The sequence below is a fragment of the Mustela putorius genome, unplaced genomic scaffold (assembly GCF_011764305.1).
Source record: "Mustela putorius furo isolate JIRA1106 unplaced genomic scaffold, ASM1176430v1.1 tig00000275_pilon_pilon_pilon, whole genome shotgun sequence".
Lineage (NCBI taxonomy): Eukaryota > Metazoa > Chordata > Mammalia > Carnivora > Mustelidae > Mustela > Mustela putorius.
In genome coordinates this window covers 19,272,483-19,296,851 of record NW_025421341.1, presented here as the reverse complement: position 1 = coordinate 19,296,851, position 24,369 = coordinate 19,272,483, and the positions used below count along the sequence as shown (strand labels likewise).

At 39.3% G+C, this 24,369-nt stretch overlaps 1 protein-coding gene across 2 annotated transcripts in view; it reads left to right on the top strand.

The window, feature by feature from the left end:
- The first annotated feature begins 1,001 nt into the window (after window positions 1–1,001).
- The window catches only part of BARD1 (BRCA1 associated RING domain 1), an 82,963-nt gene continuing 59,595 nt past the window's right edge, over window positions 1,002–24,369 (top strand). Inside the window, exons 1-3 of one of the 2 annotated variants that reach the window (XM_004767006.3) lie at window positions 1,002–1,285; window positions 12,892–12,948; window positions 18,087–18,235. In XM_004767006.3, coding sequence (XP_004767063.1) covers window positions 1,143–1,285; window positions 12,892–12,948; window positions 18,087–18,235 — 349 coding nt within the window. In that variant the 5' untranslated portion in view covers window positions 1,002–1,142. The remainder of the gene's footprint in view (window positions 1,286–12,891; window positions 12,949–18,086; window positions 18,236–24,369) is intronic. The other variant, XM_045078717.1, reaches the window with a different exon arrangement.

Genomic DNA, 24,369 nt, shown 5'->3' with positions numbered 1-24,369 from the left:
AGGACTGTTTGGCTCCTGAAATCCCCAATTTACTCCATTACACACACCATAGCATCTCTTCAAGTTCAGCATTTCTAGAGTTTGATTTCTCTGAGGCTCTGCAAAGAGTAAGCAATGGCTTAACAGGGTTAACAATCAATTTCATGATTACCTGTGAGTTTAAGAAAAAAATTGGATTTGGGGCACCTGGGTGGCTCAGTGGTTTAAGTCTCGCCTTCGGCTCAGGTCATGATCTCAGGGTCCTGGGATCAAGCCCCACATTGGGCTCTCTGCTCAGCAGGGAACCTGCTTCCCCCTCTCTGCCTACCATATAATGTATTAAGTTTTTTCAGGGGTACAGGTCTGTGACTCATCAGTCTTACACAATCGAAATGTTTTAGATGGTTACAGTATAGCCTAAGGATTGGAGAGGACTTGGGTGGACACAGGGATATCAGCCAGAGGCTTTGAGAACCATCTAGGTGAGAATGAGACAAAGGGCCTGAGGTGAAGACAGAAATGGGTAGATTTGAGAGTAAGTGTTGGGGTGGGGGATGCAAAGATCTGGGAGTGGACTGAGTGGGGAGGGTGATGGGTTCTCTGCCTCTGTTGTCCATATAATATGATGGTCAATGAAGGATTCTTATGTGGCGGGTAGACACAGCTTTAACAAACAAAACAAAAAGCCTCGAAAAGGTGGAAGGGAGGAGAAAGTTACTTTTTTAGAAGAAGGCGGCACATTCAGTGTCATGATCAAAACTCTTCCAAGCTTTCGGCAGCCGAAACAGCACTCCTTAGAGATGACTCTTAACCAAAAATTCCTCGGTTTGTGACTTTCCATCCCTTAAGCCTTGCCAACGGTCCCTAGAGCCAAGGGTTCGGGAAAGTCAAGGGCCTACATTTTTTTCTCATTTTCACCCCTCCGGGCGGTCTGGACCCGCCCCCTTTCCCGCCAACCGCAGGCCCCACCCCTCCCGGCCCCGCGCGCTCCGGCTTTTGGCGCGTTTCCGCGGCCCCGCCCCCCCACCCCCCGGCGTCCCTCCCGCCGGGACTCGGGGACCGCTCGGGCTGGGGTCGGGTCGCAGGCCGGCGGCGTCTCGGTCGTTGCCCGAGCCTGCCGCGGCTCCAGCCCTCTGAGGTGCCCTTGCCGGGAAGGCGGGGCGATGCCGGGGAACCGGCAGCCGAGGGTCCGCTCCGGGAACGAGCCTGGTCCCGCGCCCAGTATGGAGCCGGAGGGGCGCGGGGCCTGGGCCCACAGCCGCGGCGCGCTCGACCGGCTGGAGAAGCTGCTGCGCTGCTCGCGTTGGTAAAGACGGACCCTCCGGCGGGGGGCTGCGAGGGCGGGGGGCAGGGGTCGCCCCAGTCTCGGGGGAGGGTCGGGGATCTTTTCAACCCCCGGGATCCCTCTTCCCCTTGCCGTGGGGCAGTCGGCCGGCGAGCAGAGTCCAACCTCCCCTGGGGTCTGGTTTTAGCTATCGAACCTCCCTGGTCCCCGTTCACAGCCTTCCCGCGCGGCTCTCCTGCCTTTTCCTCACCAAACCCAACTAAGGTGGTAGTTTTCGAACTTGAGCGGGCCGGAGACGCGCCGGGGGGCGTGGCTAAGGATGCCGCTCGCAGGCCCCGCCTCCGGGGTTGGAATTGGTGCGGGCGGGGCTGAGACGTCCGCGCGTCCTGCCCGGCGCGGGGTTCCGCGGGACCCGAGCAGTCGCCGCGCCTCTGCGGGGCCCTGCTGAGTGGGCGGCCGCTGTCGCTCGTCGCTGAGCTGGCCCTTTGACCGCTTCTCCGTAGCAGCTCTTTCTGGGTACCCTTGTGGGAGGTAGATTGAAGATAGCAGTGGGATGACGCCGCCCGTCCATTTCTCGTTCAGTTTCTCCTTTCCTTGGTTTAGTCAAAAGCCTGGACGGCTCGGGGTTCCAGCTCTTACAGATGCTGTTTATTATCATTTTTTGTTACTTATTTTCCTTCATGCTGTCACACCCTGGGAGTCTTCTCACTTCCAGGTTTTCATTATATCTGGAGGCAATCATTTTCATGACTGGCCCTCCATGCTTCTTGTCCTGTAGCTTTTCGTACTGCACACACCAAGGAGGTTTATAAAACGCAAAAAGGACTTGTCACCTTTTTCATTTCTTCCAGAAGCACTGATTGAGTGAGGGCACGCTGTGTGGACAGCTCAGTATTTCTGCATCAGTACCACTCAGGCAGGTTTTCTGCCTGCTTGTAGCTGTTCCTGACTGTATTTCTTTTTTGGACTTTCTTTTGATTTGTGTTTTTTTCCCTCTGATTTCCAACCAGTAGAAATTTGATATACATAAAGTACAAGTAACACCGCAGCTTTTTCTTTAAACATGAAATGGACTTAACTGGTGGCTCAGTAGGGTAAGGGTAGGACTCTTGATTTTGGCTGGCATCAGTAATCTCAGGGCCCTGAGATCTAGCCCTGGGTAGGGAGTCTGAAATTCTCTCTCCCTGTCCCCTCTGTCCCTTCCCCTGCTCGCTCTCTCTCTTTGTCTCAAATAATAAATCTTAACAACAACAACAAAAAGAAATGGACTTAACTATTACAGATCTTTTGCACTTACATTTTGTTTTATAAAACTTCAAAAAATCATCGCACCTCTTAGAAAAGTGGCACTTTTGCTAGAACACATGGAGACATTCTGAGTTGTGTATGTTTTTTCATAACACAGGTCATCCATTTGAGAATAAGAAATTTAAAACTGGCTTTGCTAGTTGCTATAATGAAGCAATTATAATCACATCTTCATAGTTTAACAAAAGTTAGACATTCACGTGCGGTTTCTGTATGGAAGACATGAGGGCGGCTGGCATCATAGTACTTCACCCAGGCTGGAGAGTCAGGCTGCCTGAGTTCAGGTTCCAGCTTTGACACAATGGCCCAGGTCAAATTCGTTGCCTGTTTCCCCATCTGAGTGATAATAGTGCTCAACTCATCCACCTGAGTCTCCCTTAATAATAAAAGATATTCGGGGCTCCTGGGTGGCTCAGTGCATTAAAGCCTCTGCCTTTGGCTCAGGTCATGATCCCAGGGTCCTGGGATCCAGCCCTGCATCGGGCTCTCTGCTCAGCGGGGAGCCTGCTTCCCCCCACCCCCTGCCTGCCTGTCTGCCTACTTGTGATCTCTGTCTGTCAAATAAATAAATAAACTCTTAAAAAAAAAAGATTATTGTGCCCCTGCAAAGTGCTCTTTTGGCCTTGGGACTTCGTTAGTGAACAAAGACAAAAACCTCAATCCTTAGGACACTAACCTTCTGTAGGAGGGAAGAAACGAAATGAAATTATACATGTGAAGGGTTGAGTATGGTGGTTGTCATGGGATAAGTGATAAATAATAGCTGTTTTATAAAAATACAAAGAGGTATAGCCTGTTTCCTGAATGGTTCGGGCAAAACAAAGTATGTGATTTATAAGAATAATCTACAGGTTGTCCTAAAATCTAATACAGCCAATTCCACTTTTTATCCCCTTCCACATATTTTTCCAGTTTCTGTCTGAAGTGAGAAGACAAGAAGAGCCAAAGGACTGAAAGTGGACATCAGACTTTTTATAGGTGCAGACTTTGAATGCAGTTCATTCTGTTGGCTGGAGAATAATAGTGAACTCCAGTGATTTTTCTTAAAAAATTAATACATGAACCACTGATGGAATCACTACACTCACCAGTTTCTTTGCATTTTTTAACCCAGGGCTCTGCAAATTTCTTCTGTAAAGAGTCTTTTTACGGTAACTGTTTTAGGCTTTGCTGGCCACAGTCTCTGTTTCTATTCATTTTGTTTTTTTACAGCCCTTAAAAATAGAGGCATGGGGGTGCCTGGGTGGCTCAGTTGGTTAAGCCATTGCCTCCGGCTCAGGTCATGATCCTGGAGTTCAAGGATCGAGTCCCACATCGGGCTCCCAGCTCTTCGGGGAGTCTGCTTCTCCCTCTGACCTTCTCCCCTCTCATGCTCTCTCTCTCTTTCTCAAATAAATAAAATCTTTAAAACAACAACAATAACAACAACAAACCAGGGGCACGTGGGTGGGGTGGCTCAGTCTGTTGAGGGGTCTGCCTTTGGCTCAGGTCATGATCCCAGCATCCTGGGATGGAGCCCTGCATAGGGCTCCCTGCTCAGCGGGGAGCCTGCTTCTTCCTCTCCCTCTGCCTCTCCCCGCTGCTCTTGATCTCTAGCACACACGTGCTCTCTCTCAAATCAAATCTTTAAACAAAAACAAACCCAAAAAGCATTCTTAGCTCAAGTCTGTACAAAGACAGTCTTCTGACTAGATTTGGTGCATAGGCTATGGTTTTCCAAACTGTTAAAATGAGTAGAATGTCTGAAGTTTAAAGATCCTTCTCAGTGTATATATTATATCATGAGACTTAATATTTATTCTACTTTTTATTAATTATTGAGACTTAATATTTAGAAATGATTTTATGTTCTTCTCCATGAGTCTTTCTGTTTTGGCACTGTTCATAGTGAATAAAGGGTAGCCAGTTTCTCCTTACGCATGGGAAAAAAACAAAAAGACCCCAAACCCATTGTTTCCACCGCTGCCTTTTCCTAGGATCCGCCTGATATCATTGCTTGAAAGGACAGTCTGCTTCTTGCTTTTGCTATCCACCATTCATAGTAGTGTCATATTATTTGAAATTGTGTGTCAGTATGCCCTTTTACAGAGTTTCAAAGTTCTACCCAGTGGGCTGGTGATTACCCCGATTACCCTCACATTCAGCTTGCAGCTGTCATCTATATTGTGTTCCCAGGTGTCACCTGTCTCGTGGAGCATATTGGATCTATTTTGCAGGAAGCATTACTTGTGAGTGAGGGTGGATTGGCTACATTACAGGGCATCCTTTCTTGACCTTTAACATAAGTGTGGCTCCAAGGTGAAGCGGATGGAATTTTTCAAGAGGCCAGATGTGACATTTGTGTTAGGTCCAAGCCTCACAACCAGATAGAAGCTATTTAAAGATTTGGAAAAATGAGACAGGAAGAACATATCATTTGAGAAGCTGACAGAAAGCATAGTTAGTAATAATGTGTTCCTAAAGGAAGTAGGAAAAAATAATAGGAGCTGTAGTGTTAAAAGCCCAAGTGTCATATGACACTGTTTTGTGAATTAAAATAATTAGGTACCTCTTGCCATTTGGGGCGGTGGCGGGGGGGTGGGGGAGCTTTGGTCTCTACTACAATGTAATTTGGAGTTCTAGCACGTTTTAAATCAACTTTTAGTAAAAAGTAAAATAGTGATCTTGTGACTTTTTTTTTTTTTGGGTAGGTGATTTTATTTTTCTAAATCTTTTGTCATTTTAAAGGCAGTCAGGATTGTTTTTGTTTATTGCATAGCTTAGTTTTTAAGAGCATTGATTTTGAACACTGGCTTCAAATAGTGGCTCAGTGATTTTGGATAAATTATTTTATCTTTGTATGCTTTTTCTCATTTGCAAAATGAATTAGTAATAGTTTCTATCTTATAAGGTTGTTATGGGAATTAAATGAGTTAATATTTATAAGATACTTAGAGCAGTGCCTATTATGTTCTAAGTGCTGTATGAATGTTTGTAAAATACAGGATAGATTTCCTGACCCCAGCGTTAAGCTTTTGCCTTCATTAGTTTTGAATGTTCGGAAGCATTTTAATAGGCCAATGATCCTTAAATGGGATGATTACTCCTTTGGCTTGCTCTGATGCTGATTCTTCATTAGGACCTCAAGCGATCACTGAGGCACTACATTAGTGATGCTGTGGCGAGACATTTTCCACCCTTAAGGAGCAAATGCTTAACTATAAAGGATAAAATGCATGCAGAGTTCGGGCAAAATTATCATGAGGGCCAAAGAGATGCAGGGAAGAGTACTTGGATGGTGCCAGTAGAGGAAAGCTGAATGCAGTCTTGGAAAGATTTTCATAGAAAAGAAAGGTGGAATGTGCTAATCACAGTATGCTAAAAGGTAATGTAGAATAAAGGAAAGGGAGTCAGGTGGGCAAAGTTAAGAAAGGGTCAGATTAGACCCTGTTTAGTGGCCTAACAACACACTATTCAGTTGATTTGCATAGTTCCTATGGAGAAGCAATTCGTGTAAATTTCCTGTAATTCCAGTGTCCTCATCTATAAAATGAGGAAGCTGGACTAAGTGCTTTTTAAGACTCCCTTCAGTTTGCAGATTCTATAATTATTAGTTTCCACTAGATGTAAATCGTCATTTAAAACTTTCTTTTGAAGTTTAACATATATCCAGAAAAGGGCAGAAATCATTGGTGTTCAGTTTGTATCATATATCCTTCCTAATTGTGGGATTTACTTACTCATGTGGTATTTTGATTCTTTGATACCTGTTGCCTTCAGTTATACTACACATTTCATAAAGACAGGTACACATTTCGTAAAGACAGGTTCACATTTCTGAACACATAGTTTCTTAGTGTTTGTTAAATTAATGAGTGTATCAAAGAATCTAGGTTAAGTTAGGATCATATTTGAGGAGCCTTTGCAGGTGGAAATACTAGAAAGACCTGGTTAATTTCACTTGCTCACCAAGAATCCTCCATAGGTTCCTGGGGTTAATTACCCAGAAAAAACAATGACTAAGGTCTTAGGGCAAAAGTAGAAGGCAAAGGTCTTTGCCCCTGGGAGTTAGGGCTAGAACAGACCCATCACAGGCCTACACATGCCTGGTATTATATAGGGCTTGGGACTGCCAAGAGAACCTTCCTATAGAGACATTGAGCACCTGTTCCTATAGTATAGGGGATCATCTTACAAGTGGAGTTATTGTTATATGGGTCTGGGACTTAGAGGAAAGATTTCAGGCTGGGCGCACACTTGACAGTCATCTGCATGTAGATGGTAATTTAAGTCCTATTTCTAGAAGTGAGCAGGGAAGCGAATATAAAGATGAACGACTGTGTCCGAGCCTTGAAACGCAACATTTGAACATTAGGTGGAAGAAGTGAAGCTTTAAAGACAGTTACTTAGGTACTGATTGCTTTGGAAGAAGGGGAAGAGAGGACAGAGTCAACCAGTACTATTTGAGTCAGATGCACAGGATATTCTCTGTGGCTTATCTGTCTCATAACAGTAGGTCCTATTATAGTTAATTGTTAGTAGAAGTCTGTTGCCCATTTGGCTTTTGCTATATTGGCTCATTGGTTTATTCAGCATTTATCAACACTAAACAATCAGACATGATTTAAAAAATTTTTTTCCCATGTGATTTAATCTGGCATACAAAATACACAGAAATAAGATGCTCTGTGTCATTATTCATATGCCTTACTTGATAACAATTTTGTTTATTCTAAAGATAGATAAAAGAAATTGTTTAATTGGCTTAGAGAGCCTTTTAACCAAATGTGTTGGTGCACACTTGGCAAAATAACTTGGCATTTTTCTAAAATGTAAGAGCACTGTGGTAGCTAGCTATTTTGCCTGTCATTAAATAGCAGTTTATCTCATAGAAGCTTAGGGAGCCATTCTGTTAAGAAATAGGTCTGCCTCAGTATTGTAATCTCAACTGAATTTACTTTGCTTTTTTTCTTTGCAAAGAAATTTTTATTTCAGTAGGATATATTTTTTTAAAAATTGTTTTTTCTTACTACTTAGTTCTTCCCTAAGTTATAATCCTCTGGCCACGCCGATCTCTCCAAATCGACTACATGTAAAGTAGCAGAAATATGACTACAGATGGGAAAAAGTAGAGTAGCTGAATTTTCAAGGTACAAAAATCCTGTTACCATGCAAATGTCTTTTCTTATTCTTTTGGATTTTTTTTCTTTCTAATATATATGTATATCAAACAAAGAATAGGGTAAGGATAAAATAGAATTGTTAATATAAATTCATTTTTGCATGTAGTTTTCCATTTGCTTCATTCACTAAGGATTTATTGAAATTCTGCTGTTCATATAGCACCATGCTAGGGAGGTAATAGTGTGGTTGGGGAGCGCAGAAAAAATAAAAGTCCAGATTTCTCGTTTGTAGGGCTACAGTCTGTTTGGAGACTAGCAGGGAAAAGTAGGGGATCAAGCAGATAAAAGAGAAAATATTTCTCTTTCAGCATTGATTTCCAGAGCTCCAACGAGATGCCATCTCTCTGGAACTTTATAGAGTATTTCATACTTTTCTGAAGTCATATACTAACTTTGCTTATAAAATCACCTTGTTCAGTTATAAGCCCCTTAATATACAGATTGTGTTGCAGGCAACATTGTGTCCTTACACATCTGGCACAAGGTACAGATTTTGCATAGGTGATGGTGTAGAAATTGAAATCCAAGAATTTCTGTGCCTAAACTTTATTTAGTGTTGTTTTTATTACATCATCCTGCATAGTATTTGGATGTGTTGGGCTTGAATAGTTTTGGGGGTAGAAGGGAGGAAGGGTATTCTAGGCTGGGAAGAGTAGTCTCAGCGATCCTGAGCTTGGTTTTGGACATTGGGTATTACTTGAGGAATGTTACAGAGAGCAGAGTTGAGAGCAGAGTTTTTGTGGAGGAGCAGTATAAGAAAAGGTTGCCTGCTTTGAAGTTACTGGGTTGTGAAGAACTTCTTAATATTAAGTTTTTAAAAATTGAAACTAATACATGCGTTAAAATATCAATGTATGTGGTGGTCATTAAATAAGTGAATGGCAGGTGAGCCCCAGTCCTTTTCTTTCTTTTTTTTTTTTTTTTAATTTAAAAAAAATATATTTTATTTATTTATTTGACAGACAGAGACACAGCAAGAGAGGGGACACAAGCAGGGGGAGTGGGAGAGGGAGAAGCAGGCTTCCTGCTGAGCAGGGAGCCTGATGTGGGGCTCGATCCCTGGAATCATGACCTGAGCCTAAGGCAGATGCCTAATGACCTGAGCCTAAGGCAGATGCCTAAGGCAGGCGCCCCCCGAATCCTTTTCTTTAAGGACCCACTATGATCAATTTTTTGTGATCTTTTAATAAGAGGTCGTCTGTATTTATATAAGCAGCATATGCCTCAGCTGGGAAGATGTCAGGTATCAGGAGGTGTATCATGACACATGTAACATTTTCTTGTTGATTAAAATTTAGATTGTTTCTGGTCTTTTGCTATAATCTGTGCTAGAGTGAATATCCTTTTCCATCAGCCTTTACATTTTAAAAATTTTTATTAAAATTATCCATGAACACAGTCAACAAAGTCAATAAAGCAAAGGCAATAAAAACATTCTTTTGCTTCATCTATACTTTAGAAATAGCTTCTTTCATCTCTTAGTTCTTCCAAGATTTACGTCTGCATTTCCAAATGACATGTTTCTATTGCTACTTCTTGAATTTTTCCATTTTAGACATTTATTTATCCACTTTCTAACTTCTTCCTCTAAAAGATGGTTTTCTTATTATCTATTAACTTTCTAGTATGGAAGATGACTCGGTTAGAATTTGTAGTACAAAATAATTTTCAGTCGTTATTTTGAAGGCCAGGCATCCCTTGTTGTTACCCTTGAGATGTATTATGCTCTTCTGAATCCTTAAAAAAATTAAAAAAATATATATACACATATATACACACATATTTATGTGTATACATTTATGACATTTTAGTTTTATTATTTCTTAATCTCTGGACTCTCTTGTTATCCTAAGTAGATAGCTTTGATGTTTTGAAGTTTCAGTTTTGTAAGCATCTGAGTATCTCTAAAGGATAAATTCCTGGCAGGGGAAAAGTTGAATTGAAAGTAGGTGCATTTAAAATTTTGATAGAAACTGTCTGGTTGTAATAGAAGTATCTTCTCAGCTAGGCAAGCTCTAGGCATTGTCAGAAAGCCTGGCTTTGACGTAGATCATTGCCACCCTCTGTATCTGTGTTTCTGAGCTGTACGTTAACGTTCTTTTGACTTGACATGGTCCCCGCCCAGGCTTGGTTATAACACCCTGTCCGTGCTCCTTCCCCTGTGCTCGCGGGCACATACTTCTCCATCACTCCTCCACTGTTGTTCTTTATCTATTAACAGCAACAAAATATATTCTCGCTCACTAATTAGAATAATCAGTACAATTGATCAGTTATTCATAGAAACTAGATTTAATTGCTAATCAAACTAGCATCTCATTGCTAGGGGAAGGAAGGGTCAGAACCATAGATAAAACGTTCAGAGTCATCTTTGAAAGGACATTTAAGTTTAGAAACAGAATCAAGGCACTGAGTGTAGAGTACTATGATAGAAAGCCAAAAGTCTGTGGACTGTGTTATGGGGAAAAGGCTACAATGGAGAGATGGGAAAGAAGCAGTTAACAAAATGCTAAAATAGGCAGAAAATGTGTTATAAGAAAATTACGACTCAACTGAAGGAAAGGTTTCAGGAAGAACGTTGAGGTCAGTTTCCTTCACAGAAGGGGGAGGGAGAATGAGGCCTGAAAGTGCTTTTGGAGAGCAGGTTCAGCATTGTCGGGAGTTAAAGCTGGGGAGGTAAGGAGACGGAGTGAACACTATGGAGCCCTCTGTTAGGACCTTCCATCTTTCGGCAAGAGCAGGGGCAGGAGGAGGTAGAGTTCGAGGCAGGAGCGAAACAAAGTGCTGTTTTTTCGGGTGGAGGAGAGAATGCCTACTTGTGCATGTTTAGGCAGCTGGAAGAAAAAAGGTGGCTATAATGAGGAGAAGAGACCACTTTAGGAGACAGAAGATAAGGGATCTAGGGAGAGATGGAGCAGCGCATTTTAAGAAGGAAGAGTGACTGCAGGAAATGTTTTCCTCTGAGCCTGAAGGGAGGGTTAGGATTATGGATGAAGAGGTAGGAATGGGTTCAGGTGGTAAAACACTCACACTGTTCGTCTCCAGTCATGTTAATGGAATTTCAGAGCATGGAGATGGTTTCAAATAGCATTTATTCATTTGTTTACTCACTGAAAATAAAATGTACTACTTTGGTAGAGAGACAAAGGTGAAGAAGCTACCAACTAAATTCATAGAGATCCAATCATCTCTCTCTCTCTCTCTTTTTTTCCTTAAGAGAGAGGAAGCAGGGAGAGGGGCAGAGGGAGAGAGTGGGGGAGAGAATCCCAAGTTGACTCTGCATTAGACCCAAGGCTGATCTCTGTCTCATGACCTTGAGATGGTGACTTGAGCTGAGATCAAGTCCAATGCTTAACTGCCTGAACCACCAAGGCACTCCTGCCTCTCTGTCTTTGTACAGTTATCTTGCCTCTCTGTCTGTTTATTATTCATAGCCTGAGATTAGGAGAGGAATGAGCAGGGCCTATCTGGCACTATAGATTGGCATCTGTGAGTGTCTAAGAGGTCAGTGGAAATATGGTGGTGGTGAAGGTGTGGCCTAGGGAATCCAAGGAGCTAGTGACCTGAATGGTGGTCTCTCGAGGTGGAGAGCGACCTGAAGGTGGAGGTTTGGTCGGAGTGATGGGATGAAGAGATACAGGGAATTATTATGATGGGGGAGGTGAAACACCACCACTTCCAAGATCGTAGAGCAGAGCTTGTAATGAAGTAGAATTCAACACACTTGATTAGGAGATAAGAGACGAGGTTTGGTAGATGAGATCATGAACAAAAATTGCAAGAGGAGCATGATCGTTGGAGCAGAGATCATCTTAATTTGCCAGAATCACAAAAGTGGCTGGCACGTCACAAGTCATATTTTTAGCGCTGTGATCTGTGTAGTGTGATAGAAAAATCAGATATTGTGAGTTTTAAAAAAGTAATGGGTTTTATAATGTCAGTGAACACCATTTTTGGTATCTTGAGGATAACATTGTAGATGTGTACTCTGCTTTTAGCATTCTTTCTGAAAGCTCAATTTCACTTTAATGTTCGGATCTATTAAAATGTGCAGCGCGATACTTTTGATCTTTGAAGAAATGTGGAAAACTGTTTTTATTGATATGTGGTAATGTGTACAGAGGTAATGGGATAATAATGGTGTAAATATCTTAAGGTCCTAAGGTTAGTGTAATAAACCAAGCACAAAAAATATACATCCTTTGAGAGCCTTATTTTTCCTGTTTGCTCTCACTGCATTATGCCCCCTGAAAATAATGACTTGATGTGTTTATTTATTTTATTTTTTTTGATGTGTTTATTAATAAGTACTGTTACTTACAGAAGCTTATCAAAGGTAACAGGTATTTTGATGGACAATAATTGTATTTCTGTCTTTCTTCCCCTAATGCCATGAATTTCATTCAGTCTGCACAATGTCAACCTGAAGATTCCTATTTGTAGTTGCTTAAAGTACGAAACAGTCAACCAACTGTAAACTGAAAGAATGTCTGTATTTTTGACAAGGCATTGATGAAATGTAAATGGCCACTTAACAATAGCTAGAAGCCAATGTATTTGTATGGGAAACCGTGAATTCTTAGGGTCAGAGTGACCAGATATCCTGATTTTCCTGGGTCAGCCCTGATTTATACCTGGGTCCCAGTGTCCTATTCACTTATCATGCCCTTTCACTTGCAGAAATGTTCTCATATGGATAATATATGGTCATTCTATTTTTAAGCCTTACTTTGAAATGTATGGTCTGTACTTTGAATCATTAAGTGAAGCTATATCTTGGTAGTTGAAAGAAGCAGCCTGTGGTTGGTTTTGCCTGTAGGAGGTATAGAGATCCTGGCACAAAGTTGCTTCTTTGATTTCCCAGTATGTACATTATAAAAAATGTTACACTCTGTACCGAGTTTGGTAGTAGCTATTTGAGTCCAGCAGATGTGTGATGATACAGTATTTAATCGGGTACCAACAGCCTTTCAAATAAATACATCCTTCTGCTTTGAGGAAGAGAAATATGCTAGTGTTAGGCCTTGAATTTATGAAATGTTGGCTGTAAAATGTTTATCTAACAATGACCTAAGTCACTGGATTTATGAAATGTTGGGTGTAAAATGTTTATCTAACAATGACCTAAGTCTTGATTGTTTTCCTTTCTTCAAACAGCACTCATATTCTGAGGGAGCCTGTGTGTTTAGGGGGGTGTGAGCACATCTTCTGTAGGTAAGTAATTTTCATTTGATACTTAGTATAACTACAGTTTTTACTAGGTCATCATCATGTAATCATATTAATAACATTGCGTTATGTGTATGTAGCTCTCGTAAACTGCAGATCTCTCACTGTACATTCGCTCATTTTGATTCTTATAACTGTCTATTTACAAATAAGAGCATCAGAACTCAAAGGGGATGGCTTGTCCAAAGTTGCCAAGCTTACTAAGTACTTGGCAAAGCTTGGGGAGGAAAACCTGTTGTGTGTTTGAAGTATGTCTCTTTTTTCCTTCCAGTTACTTTTGAGTCTAGACTTTCCAACTTATGAAAATCTAATTCTTGTAGTTACTGGGTTGGTTTTCTAGGGCTGCTGTAACAAAGTATCAAAGACTGGGTGCTTTAGAATGACAGAAGTTTATTGTCTCACAGTTTGGGAGGCTCGAAGTCTGAGAGCAAGGTGACAGGCAGGGCTGTGGGGAAGACTCTGTTCTGTGATTATCTTCTACCTCCTGGTGGAGAATCTTTGTCTTCTGTCAGTCTTTGGCATTCCTTGGCTTGTAGAGCTATCACTCTGATTTTCACCTTCATGTTGACACGGCATTCTCTCTTGTGTGCATGTTTGTCCTTGTGTCCAAACTTGCCCTTTCTGTAAGAATGCTAGTTATGTTGGATTAAGCCTCACCTTGATGATCTCATGTTAATTTGATCATCTTAGAAAGTTCCTATTTCCAAAGAAGATCACATTCTTGGGTACTGGACATTAAGACTTCAACATCTTTTTGGGGGACACAATTTAAGCCGTAACAATTACTATGAAGTTAGATCCATGTTTTAGTAGGAAAGCTCTGGTTTATAGATTAGAATACTAGATTTTCATTTCATTCTATTTCTTATTTGGAGAAATAAATTCAAGGACCAAATGTCTTAGTTTAATTGTGAGACAGGGTTAATATAGCCTCCTTTGAGTAGTTTTTTCATGATTTCAGTTACGACTGTGTAACTTTCTGGCATGAGCAACTGTGATGTGAAGTTTAAGCAAAATGAAAATAATTTACTGTGTGACTGCCGCGGGCTGGGGATGTGTGGGAAGCAATTGTGCTTGGGATCGCAATTTTCTTTCTGGAAACGTGGATCTGATATATGGGACATATCCAGCTGGAGGGTGGGATAGGTGATAGTACCTTTACCTACCTGATAACTCCATTTGGAGGGTGACAAAGGATTTCAGACTTGACATGTGCAGAGCACGTCTGTTGGACACTCACCCCTTCCACGGTGCCTGTCTCGGTGATCTTTGTGCCCATAAAGGGCACCACTGATTGCAGAGTTACTCCAGGCAAAAACCACAAGTAATACCCAATTGCTCTTTCCTTCCTTACCACCTTATTAAGTTCTGTCACTTCCATCTCAAAATGTGTCTTGAATCTTGAATTTTTCCTCACTTTTCTCCATATTTACTACTGTTAACACTTTGGTCCAAGCCACTATCCTATTATCTCTCCTCAGATTGTTGTCATAAGTTCATAACTGGTCCCCTTCCCCATTTTCTGCATTCTTATCAGTGGTCTTTTAAAAATATAAATCACATCCATATCATTACCCTCCTTAAAATCCTCCAGTGGCTTCTATTACAGTTAGAATAAAATCCACACTCTTTGCTCTAAAGTTTGGAAGAACCTGTACAGGACCCAATTCCTACCTGCCTCTCTAACTATACTTCCCGCCAGCTCACCCTGTTCCAGCCATCTTCTCTTTTTAGTTCATTAAACATACTGAGTTTACAACTTCCCCAGGACTTTTGCACTTGCTATTTCTTCCATCTAAAATGTACTGCCAAATTTTTGTGAGGCTGACTTTTCATCAGTTACATTTTAGCTCGTATGTCACCTTCTCCAAAAGGCTCCCATGAGTTCTTTTAATCATTTAATCCCCTTATTAAATGATGCCCCATTCCTGTCCTCACTTGCTAGTAAGCAGATTGATTTTGTTCTAGCTGATGGACGCACTGTATATAATATATCAGTGACAAATCTGCTGGAGCATATCAAACTCCATGAAATTGTAGGTAGTGGGTGTATGTGTGTGTGTGTTTGTTGAGTGGGAGAGAGATCTGTGCCTTTATGGGGTTCTAAAAGGGTCTGTGACTTAAAATGTTCAGTGAAAGGTTAAGATAGGCATGAGAACATCTTAAAGAGAAGGTCGTCATCTCTATATGACCTGAACACAGGAAAGAATAGATTCAGTGCAGTTTTGGTTCATTTTGATTATGAGATGCCAAGAATTAGGGAAACTGTAGTCTTTGCAGATTTGAAGCTATGTAAAACTGTTGAGCAATGCTATAAATATCATGCAATTTTAAAAGATGGTTTGATATATACCAATCTAGTTGAAGCATAGAGGTGGGGGGGGCGGGTTGAAGGGGCACTGATCTTCAGGCATTGACAATGTTGTGGTAGTTTCAAGGTACTTTTCTGCCAATCCCTGATAAAAATAGTCCATGTATTCTTTTTAAGATAGAAATTGTTTAAAACTTAAGGCAGACATAGGCAAACTTTTGGGCTTTGGATCGTTTTACACCCTTAAAAATTGAGGACCCCAAAGCAGTTTTGTTTGTATATTTGCTGTGTGAAACCGAGACATTTAAAAAAATACTATTCAGGGACGCCTGGGTGGCTCAGAGGATTAAGCCTCTGCCTTCGGCTCAGGTCATGATCTCAGGGTCTTGGGATCGAGCCCCGCATCGGGGTTCTCTGCTCAGCAGGGAGCCTGCTTCCTCCTCTCTCTCTGCCTGCCTCTCTGCCTACTTGTGATCTCTGTCTGTCAAATAAAGAAATAAAATCTTTAAAAACAAAACAAAACAAAAACTATTCAGTTAAAAGTAGCAATAATAAACTCTTTACGTAGTAACATAAGTAATACTTTTTTAAGGAAAAATAACCATAAACCAAAGAAAAACTAGTGAGAAGAGTGACACTTCTATTTATGCAAATCTCTTTATTGTTTTGCTGTATAAAAGACAGTAGATTCTCATACCTGGTTATGTAATCAGCCTGTTGTGATATATTCTTTTGATTGCAGCATGTGAGGAAAATCTTGTATTATACATGTGTGTAACTAGAAAAAGGAAGGGTGTTTAGTTTTTTCAGGTAATTGTGGATGTTCTTTGATACTACACCATTATTTGGCAAGTGCTTCTTCCTTTAGATTTGTTACTTTGTGGAATCTAAGAGGATAATGATGAGTTTTTGGTATCTATTACATTAAATTTCACTTGTTTATCCTGTGTTTTGAATGGGTCTTTTACCCAGCAGGATTTTTTCTTTTTCTTTTTTTTTTTTTTTTGAAGATTTTATTTATTTATTTGACAGAGAGAGAGAGAGAGAGAGATCACAAGTAGACAGAGAGGCAGAGAGGCAGACAGAGAGAGAGAGGAGGAAGTAGGCTCCCCCCTGAGCAGAGAGCCCGATGTGGGGCTTGATTCCAGGACCCCGGGATCATGACCCAAGCCGAAGGCAGAGGCTTAACCCACTGAGCCACCCAGGCACCCCTACCCAGCAGGATTTTCTGATGTCATGCTTTAGTCATCTGGAAAATATTGACTTACTGAGTTATACAGATCTACTAAGAAATTACATCTGTCCCCAGAATTCTAGATTTATGTTTACTAAATAATTTGAGAACAGTTAAAAGATGAATATTATAGAATGTATAAAATAGACTGATCTGGGTACCAAAGTGGTAGTACATAATAAGTGTCTTACCTAACTGAATCTCATTTTCTTCATCTGTAAATAAGGTAATGATTCTGAACGAGTGGATTGTAACTGTTAAATTGAGGAATCAGTTTCCCTTTTTATATGTGGCGTTTTAAGTTTTTAGTTTTTAAAGTTTTAACTTTTTAAAGTTTGTATGTGGGGTTTTAAGTTTTTTAAAGTTTTTTCTTTGCTTGTAACTACAAGCAAAGAAACTCTAAGAAGTTCCTTTATTTGCTACAGAAGATTGACATTTCATGATTTCAGGGTTGTAAGATTGAGCCCCCTGAGTGTGGAGTCTGCTTAAGATTCTCTTTCCCTCTCTGTCTGCCCACAGCAACCCCTTGCACACACTCTCCAAAAAAAAAAGGGAGGAAAGAAATTTGACATTTTATTCATTTATTGAGTGCAATCTCTCCTAGCTCTACTGTGGTTTACAGATTTGTTCTATAACATTTATTGATGTTACTTTGCATCAGAATTATGCCAGAATCTGGGATGCGGAGTAGAAATGCCACAAGCTCTTTCTGGAAGGAGCTGATATTAGAAGAATCCTCTGTGCCTACAAATGAGTAGGTCCTGTGGAAAGGAATGTGGTGTTTGGGGGAGATGTGGCTTTCATCACTGTTAGGTTCCCAGTCTTGCTGGAGTTCCTCTGGTGAGGCTAAGGAGTGGATTTTTAGGTTTTTTATTTCTGAATCCGGAGATAAGCTTTGGTGGGGGGATTTTGAACCCCATTCCCAATTCTTTTTTTTTTTTTTTTTTAAATAAGAGTTTATGTATATCTTCAGATATGCAAAGGATTTGAGATTTAACTACTAGGCAGAAAACCTGTGGTAATTTAATTGAGTCTACAGGCTATAAATTGTCTGAAAGAACCAGGTATCTTTTCTCAGAAACCACATTAAAGCCTTTAGACACTTGTCGGTAACAAAACAAAAAATACCTTTCCTGGTGTCTTTGCAGTATTGTTCCATGAAGCACAGTGTTAAAATTTAAGATACGAAAGGTTGAGATGCATGGCTGCTATGCATTTGGTAGTAAATGTGTTTATTTATGTCCCTTTCTGTACTCTTACCCTTTAGAAGCTATAGATTTATAGATTTATTTGCATGAAAAATTATGCAGACTAACGTCTGGCTAATTAAAGCCTCTTAATATTAATTTTCCTAAGGAAATTTAGATTTAGATTGTGTATTAGACTCTTTCAGAAACATTATTTAAAAAAAAATTATGTTTGCCCATTGCTTGTTAAAACAACTTTTGCTTCATTTACCTCTGTTCAGAGTCTGTTTATGCGTATATTTTGGAATTGAGATTCTGTTGAATGCATTGAGATATATAGATATACATGTTACATATATGTATTTTTTTTTTCTTTTAACCTTTTTTAAAGTAATTGTGTAAGTGACTGCATTGGAACCGGGTGTCCAGTGTGTTACACCCCAGCCTGGATACAAGATGTGAAGATAAATAGACAATTGGACAGCATGATCCAGCTTTGTAGTAAGCTTCGGAATTTGCTACATGACGATAAGCTTTCAGGTGAGAACCATCACTGACTCTCTTCCTTAAATAGCTGATGAATTCATATTGATCATATAAAAATGTAAACATCTATCAAGAATTCTGATGACATGTTTCAAATTTTAAGATTTACAGTTTACAGTTACTTTGAGAAGTGACAGATAACTTAGAGAGAACTTAGAGAAACTGAGGTCCGGAGAGGTTAAATGATCTTGCCTAATGTCACGTGTGTAGTTAGTACCAGGAGCAGGAGACACAGAGCCCACTTCTTCTGAGTGTTAGTCCAGACGCTTTCACCACCTGCATTGCCTGTTTTTATAGTTATACAACTGTAAGAATTACAGTTATAGTAATTTCTGGGTAACATATATGGAAAAGAAATTTGTCTTTAAATTCACTTAAATACACTTTTACATGATAGAATACAACTTTCTGTGTGCATCCCTTTTCCAGACTGAATTAATTAGATGAGCACATTTTGAAAGAGCAAAAATCTAATATTGATTTTCTTTTCTATTTAAATGGGGGTTAAAGTTTTTCACATTGTTCTTAGACTCTGTGTATTTACTATGTATCTTCCCATTGTGCTTTCTGCCGAGAACTAATTAGCTGGGGAAAGAAAGTAAAGCATTTTGAGTCTTCATAATTAGATGTTAGAATTACCCTTTTATTGACCAGAGCATGTCATTTTGCTTATGTCTATAGGATAACCTTTTCTTGACTGGCAGGATGCTGTGAATGATTGATATTGTTTATATAAAATGGCTGAATTTCTGTTTTTAAATGTTTTGATCTTAGATGTCTGACACGATGTGTTATTGTCAGCTACTAAAGGTGATGTTGATTAGACAAAATAAACAAGACAAATACTTTGAGTCTTATTGACCAGATCTGACCAGATTGACCATATTTTTAAGAAGAATTTAAATTACATAGTCTACCTATGAAAAGTTTTTTCTCATTGTATTAGACTCTGTTCTTTCAGGATAAAATGTGCTATGGTAATAAAGTTTTACTTACTTCTCAGGTGTAAGTATACACACACAGAGTTCAAAAAATACTTACCTTTTTGAAAATATAATACGTGTTATAAATCCTTTTAAGAACACAAAGAGGAATAGTTGCATTATTCATCTGTATTTTCCTTCTTACTCAGAGGTAGGGGTGGTAGTGTTTATTTTCTAATTAAAAAAGTTCAGTATATGATCTCCCCCCCCATACAAATACCATTGACTAAAGAGAGTTCCTGCATCTTTGGCATGTTGGGGGTGGAGAGGTAGGATTGAACTTTTTTCTTCTTTATTAAGATTTTTTAATTTTTAAGTCACTTGCACACCTAGGGTGGGGCTCAAACTTACAACTCCAGGATCAAGAATAAGAGTCACTTGTTCCACTAGCTGAGCTAGCCAGGTGCCCTGAAACTTTTGATTTAAGTGTACAGCATGAAGAATGTTCATATCTGTGGGAGAATGGCTTGCATCAGATTCTTAAAGACGTGTGGTGTATTAGAAATGTTGGCCATGCATTGACATTGGGGTGCTACCCTGAGAATTCTTTTGGGATGTTTTGATTTGATTTTTCTCCAGTTGCTGTGTGCTAATATATTAGCTTGCTTGGGGCTGCAGTAACAAACTGGGTGGCTTAAAAAATACAAGTTTATTGTCTCACGGTTGTGGAGTCTAGGGATTTTACACTGAGGTGTTGGTACAGTTGGTGCTTTTAAGGTCTGTGAGGGAAGGGCCTCTCTGCTTGGTTTGTCTTTGTGTCCCCGTGGTGTTCTGCTTGTATTTGTTTGTGCCAAATTTCCTCTTTTTATAAGGATATCAGTCATATTGAATTATTAAGTCCTACCCACTCTACTCATTTTTACTAATTACATCAGTAATGACTCTGTTTCCAAAAATAAGGTCATGTTGTCAGTTGCTAGGAGTAGGTCTTGGATATATGAATTTGTGAGGAATATAGTTTAAGGTGTGACAAGTAATGTGACATTTTTTTTAAGTGACATTTTTAATGCTGATCAAAAGGAGATAGGGTAACTCTTGATGGGTAGTGAATTATGGCATAATGGGGTACCGATACGGTACTTTGGAGTGCAGAGAAGAACACGCTAGGGAACTTTTCCAGAAATTTTATTGTGGTTAGTGATGTTTAAATTTTTAGTATGGTTTTCATATCTTGCGGACTCGGACTATGAAATGCATCCACATTGCATCATTACTAAAGATATTTAGGAGAATCATTGGGTTTAGAACAAGATTTTGTGTGGTGCCTGAGGCCTTGTAGAATGCTGTCTTTCTCATCTAAAAATAGTTGTGGTGGGACGCCTGAGTGGCTCAGTCAGTTAGTGGCTGCCTTCCACGCGGGTCATGACCCCATGGTCCCGGGATCCCATTCTTCCTCTGCCTCTGCCTGCCGCCTCCCTGCTTGTGCTTGCTCTCTCTGAAAAATAAATAAATAAAATCTTAAAAAAAAAAAAAAAAAACAACCCAAAATAGACGTGGAGTTTGGGTAGGGAATTCAGTGATTAATTTTTTGAAAGCCATTTTGCGTTCATTTTCTCATTATAGTGAGTAGCAACTACTTTTGTCCTTACAGACTTTAGCAGTTCTGGCTTCAACATTATTATTATTATTTTTAAGATTTTATTTATTTATTAGAGAGAGAGACAGCAAGAGAGGGTCCCCAAGCAGAGGAAGTAGGAGAGGGAGAAGCAGGCTCCCCACTGAGCAGGGAGCCCGATGTGGGACTGTATCCCAGGACCTGGGATCATGACCTGACCCCAAGGCAGACACTTAACGACTGAGCCATCCAGGGACCCCCAACATTACTTATTTTAAGATGAATTGACATTTCAGTTTGGATAACATATAATCAGAATTTTAGGAGCAGGAAGGTCATCTTGAATCCCTTTTTCTGTGGGTGAGGACATTGAGGACTTAGGTTATGCAGGGAGGTCACACTGGAAGTTTCTTGTTTATCATTTAGCTCAAAGCTTTCGTGAGGAGTCTAGGTGTTCATTATATTTGTGGAATTGGGACAGATTGGCAGTGCTAAGGCTTAATTCCTATCCCGAAGACTAAACTTAATTAAAGCAGTTTTAAAACAAACTCTTGGGGTTTGGTTTCAACCATTGGTTCTCTAATGGTGACATCCTCCTTTGTTCCTTTTACAGAAGATGAGAATTCTCATTCTAGAGAATAAGCATATTGAAATAAAAATCTCTGTCCAGATCTGCAAATTACATGGTGCAGAGCCTTGTCTGCTTACCAGTTACCTTGTTATCAGCTTTTCCTCTGAGGGCCTCAAAGCAAACCAGCCTCAAAGGGCATTTGAGTTGGAGAGTGTTGCACTGTCTTTATGGCACGTTCAGTATTTGCTGTAGTAATTCATGTTAATTTATGTAGCAAGTACTTGTAAAAAACTAAAGCGGTATAAGGTGTCCTACTAGGTGAATAGGTACAACCAGTTGGGGACAAACAATGGTTTCTCCTCTTTATAATGAGGAAATTGGAAATGGCTCTCATAAAATAAAGGTATTAAATTAAAGTCTGGCTTAAAAATAATATGATTCTGTTAAATGGGTGTTGAGGATGATGAATTAAGCGGGATGGTTGGATATCTCCTACATCTCTTTTTTGTTTAAACCCTGTAGTTCACAATTTACCTTTCAAATGAACCTTGTTCCTTGCATTTACTATAAAATATATAATTACCATAATTAAGGTGGGTAATTAGGAAGAACTTGTCAAATCATGGACATGGTATATGGTATACTGGAGATAAAGAAGCCTGGTTTATAGTAATACTTTTTAAAATCAGCTTCTAAATACTCGAACAGATTTTCCTTGGTTCAGTGTACTTTAAAGAGAGAAGATTGTCGGTCACAAATTTTTCTGACAACCATTTATGGATAATTTTACCTTATTCTTTGTAACATAATCTGTTTTCTACTAATAGAGTTAAATTTAAAAGTTTATATTTTAAATTGCATCCCATCATATTAAATCAGACCTTGCAGGTGCTGGTCAGGCTCTGTGAAGAATGTGTCGGTGGTGATGCAGTTAAAAAAAAAAGGAAAAAGCACTTTGATTATGCTTTCATTGCATCACAGTTTCCTTTTCTGTTTCCTGGTTTCCGGAGAGATGCTTGTTTTATTGGAGCGAATTACATAGTGTTTCATATATGCTATGACTTTTTTATAATAGATGAAGATGAACATTTGAATAGTACTGTTGCTGTTGTTTTTTTTTAAATGGAACTGAATACTTCTTAACTTACAAAATAATCATTCTTCAGTGAAGGCGTTAATGTTGCACAGATGGTAGCAAAGTACTTCCCTTTGATTTTTAATAAGGGACTAGTTTGTCAAAGAGATTTCTCAACTTCTGTTGTGAAACCTATAATAGAGAATAATTTGAAAGGCACACAATGTACATCATTATAATCCTTTGATGTAGATTAATGATAGCTAAATCACATTTTCTAATTGCCTCCTTCTTCTGTGGTTTATTATTAAATTTTAAGAAAAAACTTGGCTAAGCTGCTCCTTAGTAACATGTGTATCTCTGTTCCTTGATGTTTTGTAAGGTTGTCTGAGAAATATTTATATTCAGAGAATAGAATTTTTTTAAATGTCATCATTAAGAAATTTACTATGTAGAGGAGGGACCAGCATTTTTCTTCATGGAATGAATATGACAATTTATCGTGCTTTGAAGCATTCACTCATAAAAATTGTTGTTGCTGTTAGTAATATGATTTACGTTCCAGCAGGGGTGGTGGTTTTGCTTTTTACGGTCTTAACTTAGATATGCTTTGTAAAATCCAGGATTTACAATCACATTTGCTGTTGTGGTCCTTGCTTAGTTAGGACAAGAAGCATAATTTCAAAAGCAAGTCATTTCTGATATAATCTCAAATCTAGAGGAAAGGTCAACATGAAATCTTCCTGAGTGTATGCATTGTTACTAGATGATTAGTCAATTATTGTGTACATATAAATTACACGAACATATGCTCTTCTCATTCACTTCTAAGGGCCAGGTACACCCGACTATGCAATTGTTTTTTTAAATTTTAGATTTAGATTTTTTTTTAGTCAGTTGAGTGTGTTGCTGCTACTTAGCAGCCTTAATTTTCCTTTAAGAGCCTTATTCTACATTTTGTAAATTTTGTAAGTATTAAAGACCTCAGCATTTGATTTGTGTTTAATTGAAAATGTCATCATCTATCTTTAAAATAAATTTTAGAACATCAAATTTAAGTTTTTACAGACTACCAGAGGATTAACCTTTCAGTCTTTCTAATCCTGAGTCTTAAAAAAGCAATCCTGGTAACATTTCATGTTGACCTTTCTTCTAGATTCGAGATTATATATCACAAATGACTTGTTTTTTGAAATATGCGGGTCACCGCAGAGAAAAGACCTTGTTAGAAATTAGACACAAAGTCTCTGTGCGAATGGATACCTCATTCTGATTATTTTTATTTTCAAGATCCTGACCTGATAACACTTTGTGGATCAGCTGATTTTCAGCTGGGACATAAGAAGGGTGTCCCAGAGTTTGACCTTACTCAGATACACGCTCCTGCTTCCAGCTGGGTTTGTTGGCTCCCTGTCTAGCTACTTGTAATGCTTCCATCTGTCCCAGGAGGAAGAGAAGACTTCTTTGGAGTAGAATGGAGTTTGACTGAATTTCTTTGCTAGGCAGAGTAGAAGGTCTATGAAATTTCTACAGAGTTAAATATGAATTATTTGTTTTTTATAATCCACTGTTTAAAAATTTTTTCTTGCCTGTTTTAATTACTGTCTTTGCTTGGCAAATCTACTTATAAAGATTGGGGTTTTATACTCAAGAAATAATGAGGTGGAAGAGGAATAGAAGAATCAATTTTGAACTTGAGAGATTTGAGAGATTGTAGTTTACTAATCCTCTGGTGTATTAATAATTTTAAACTGATAAAATAAGTGTTTTGTGTGAATAAAAGACACAAAAGGAATGAAAAAATAATATTTCATAATGTCCTTTTCCCTTGCTGAGATTTTAAGACATGAGGATGTTGAGAAAAAATGTGTTCCCAGAAACAAATAAGAAAAATGAAACTAAAATTATGTTTTATCTCTTAAATATTAAAACTTTTCAGGAATA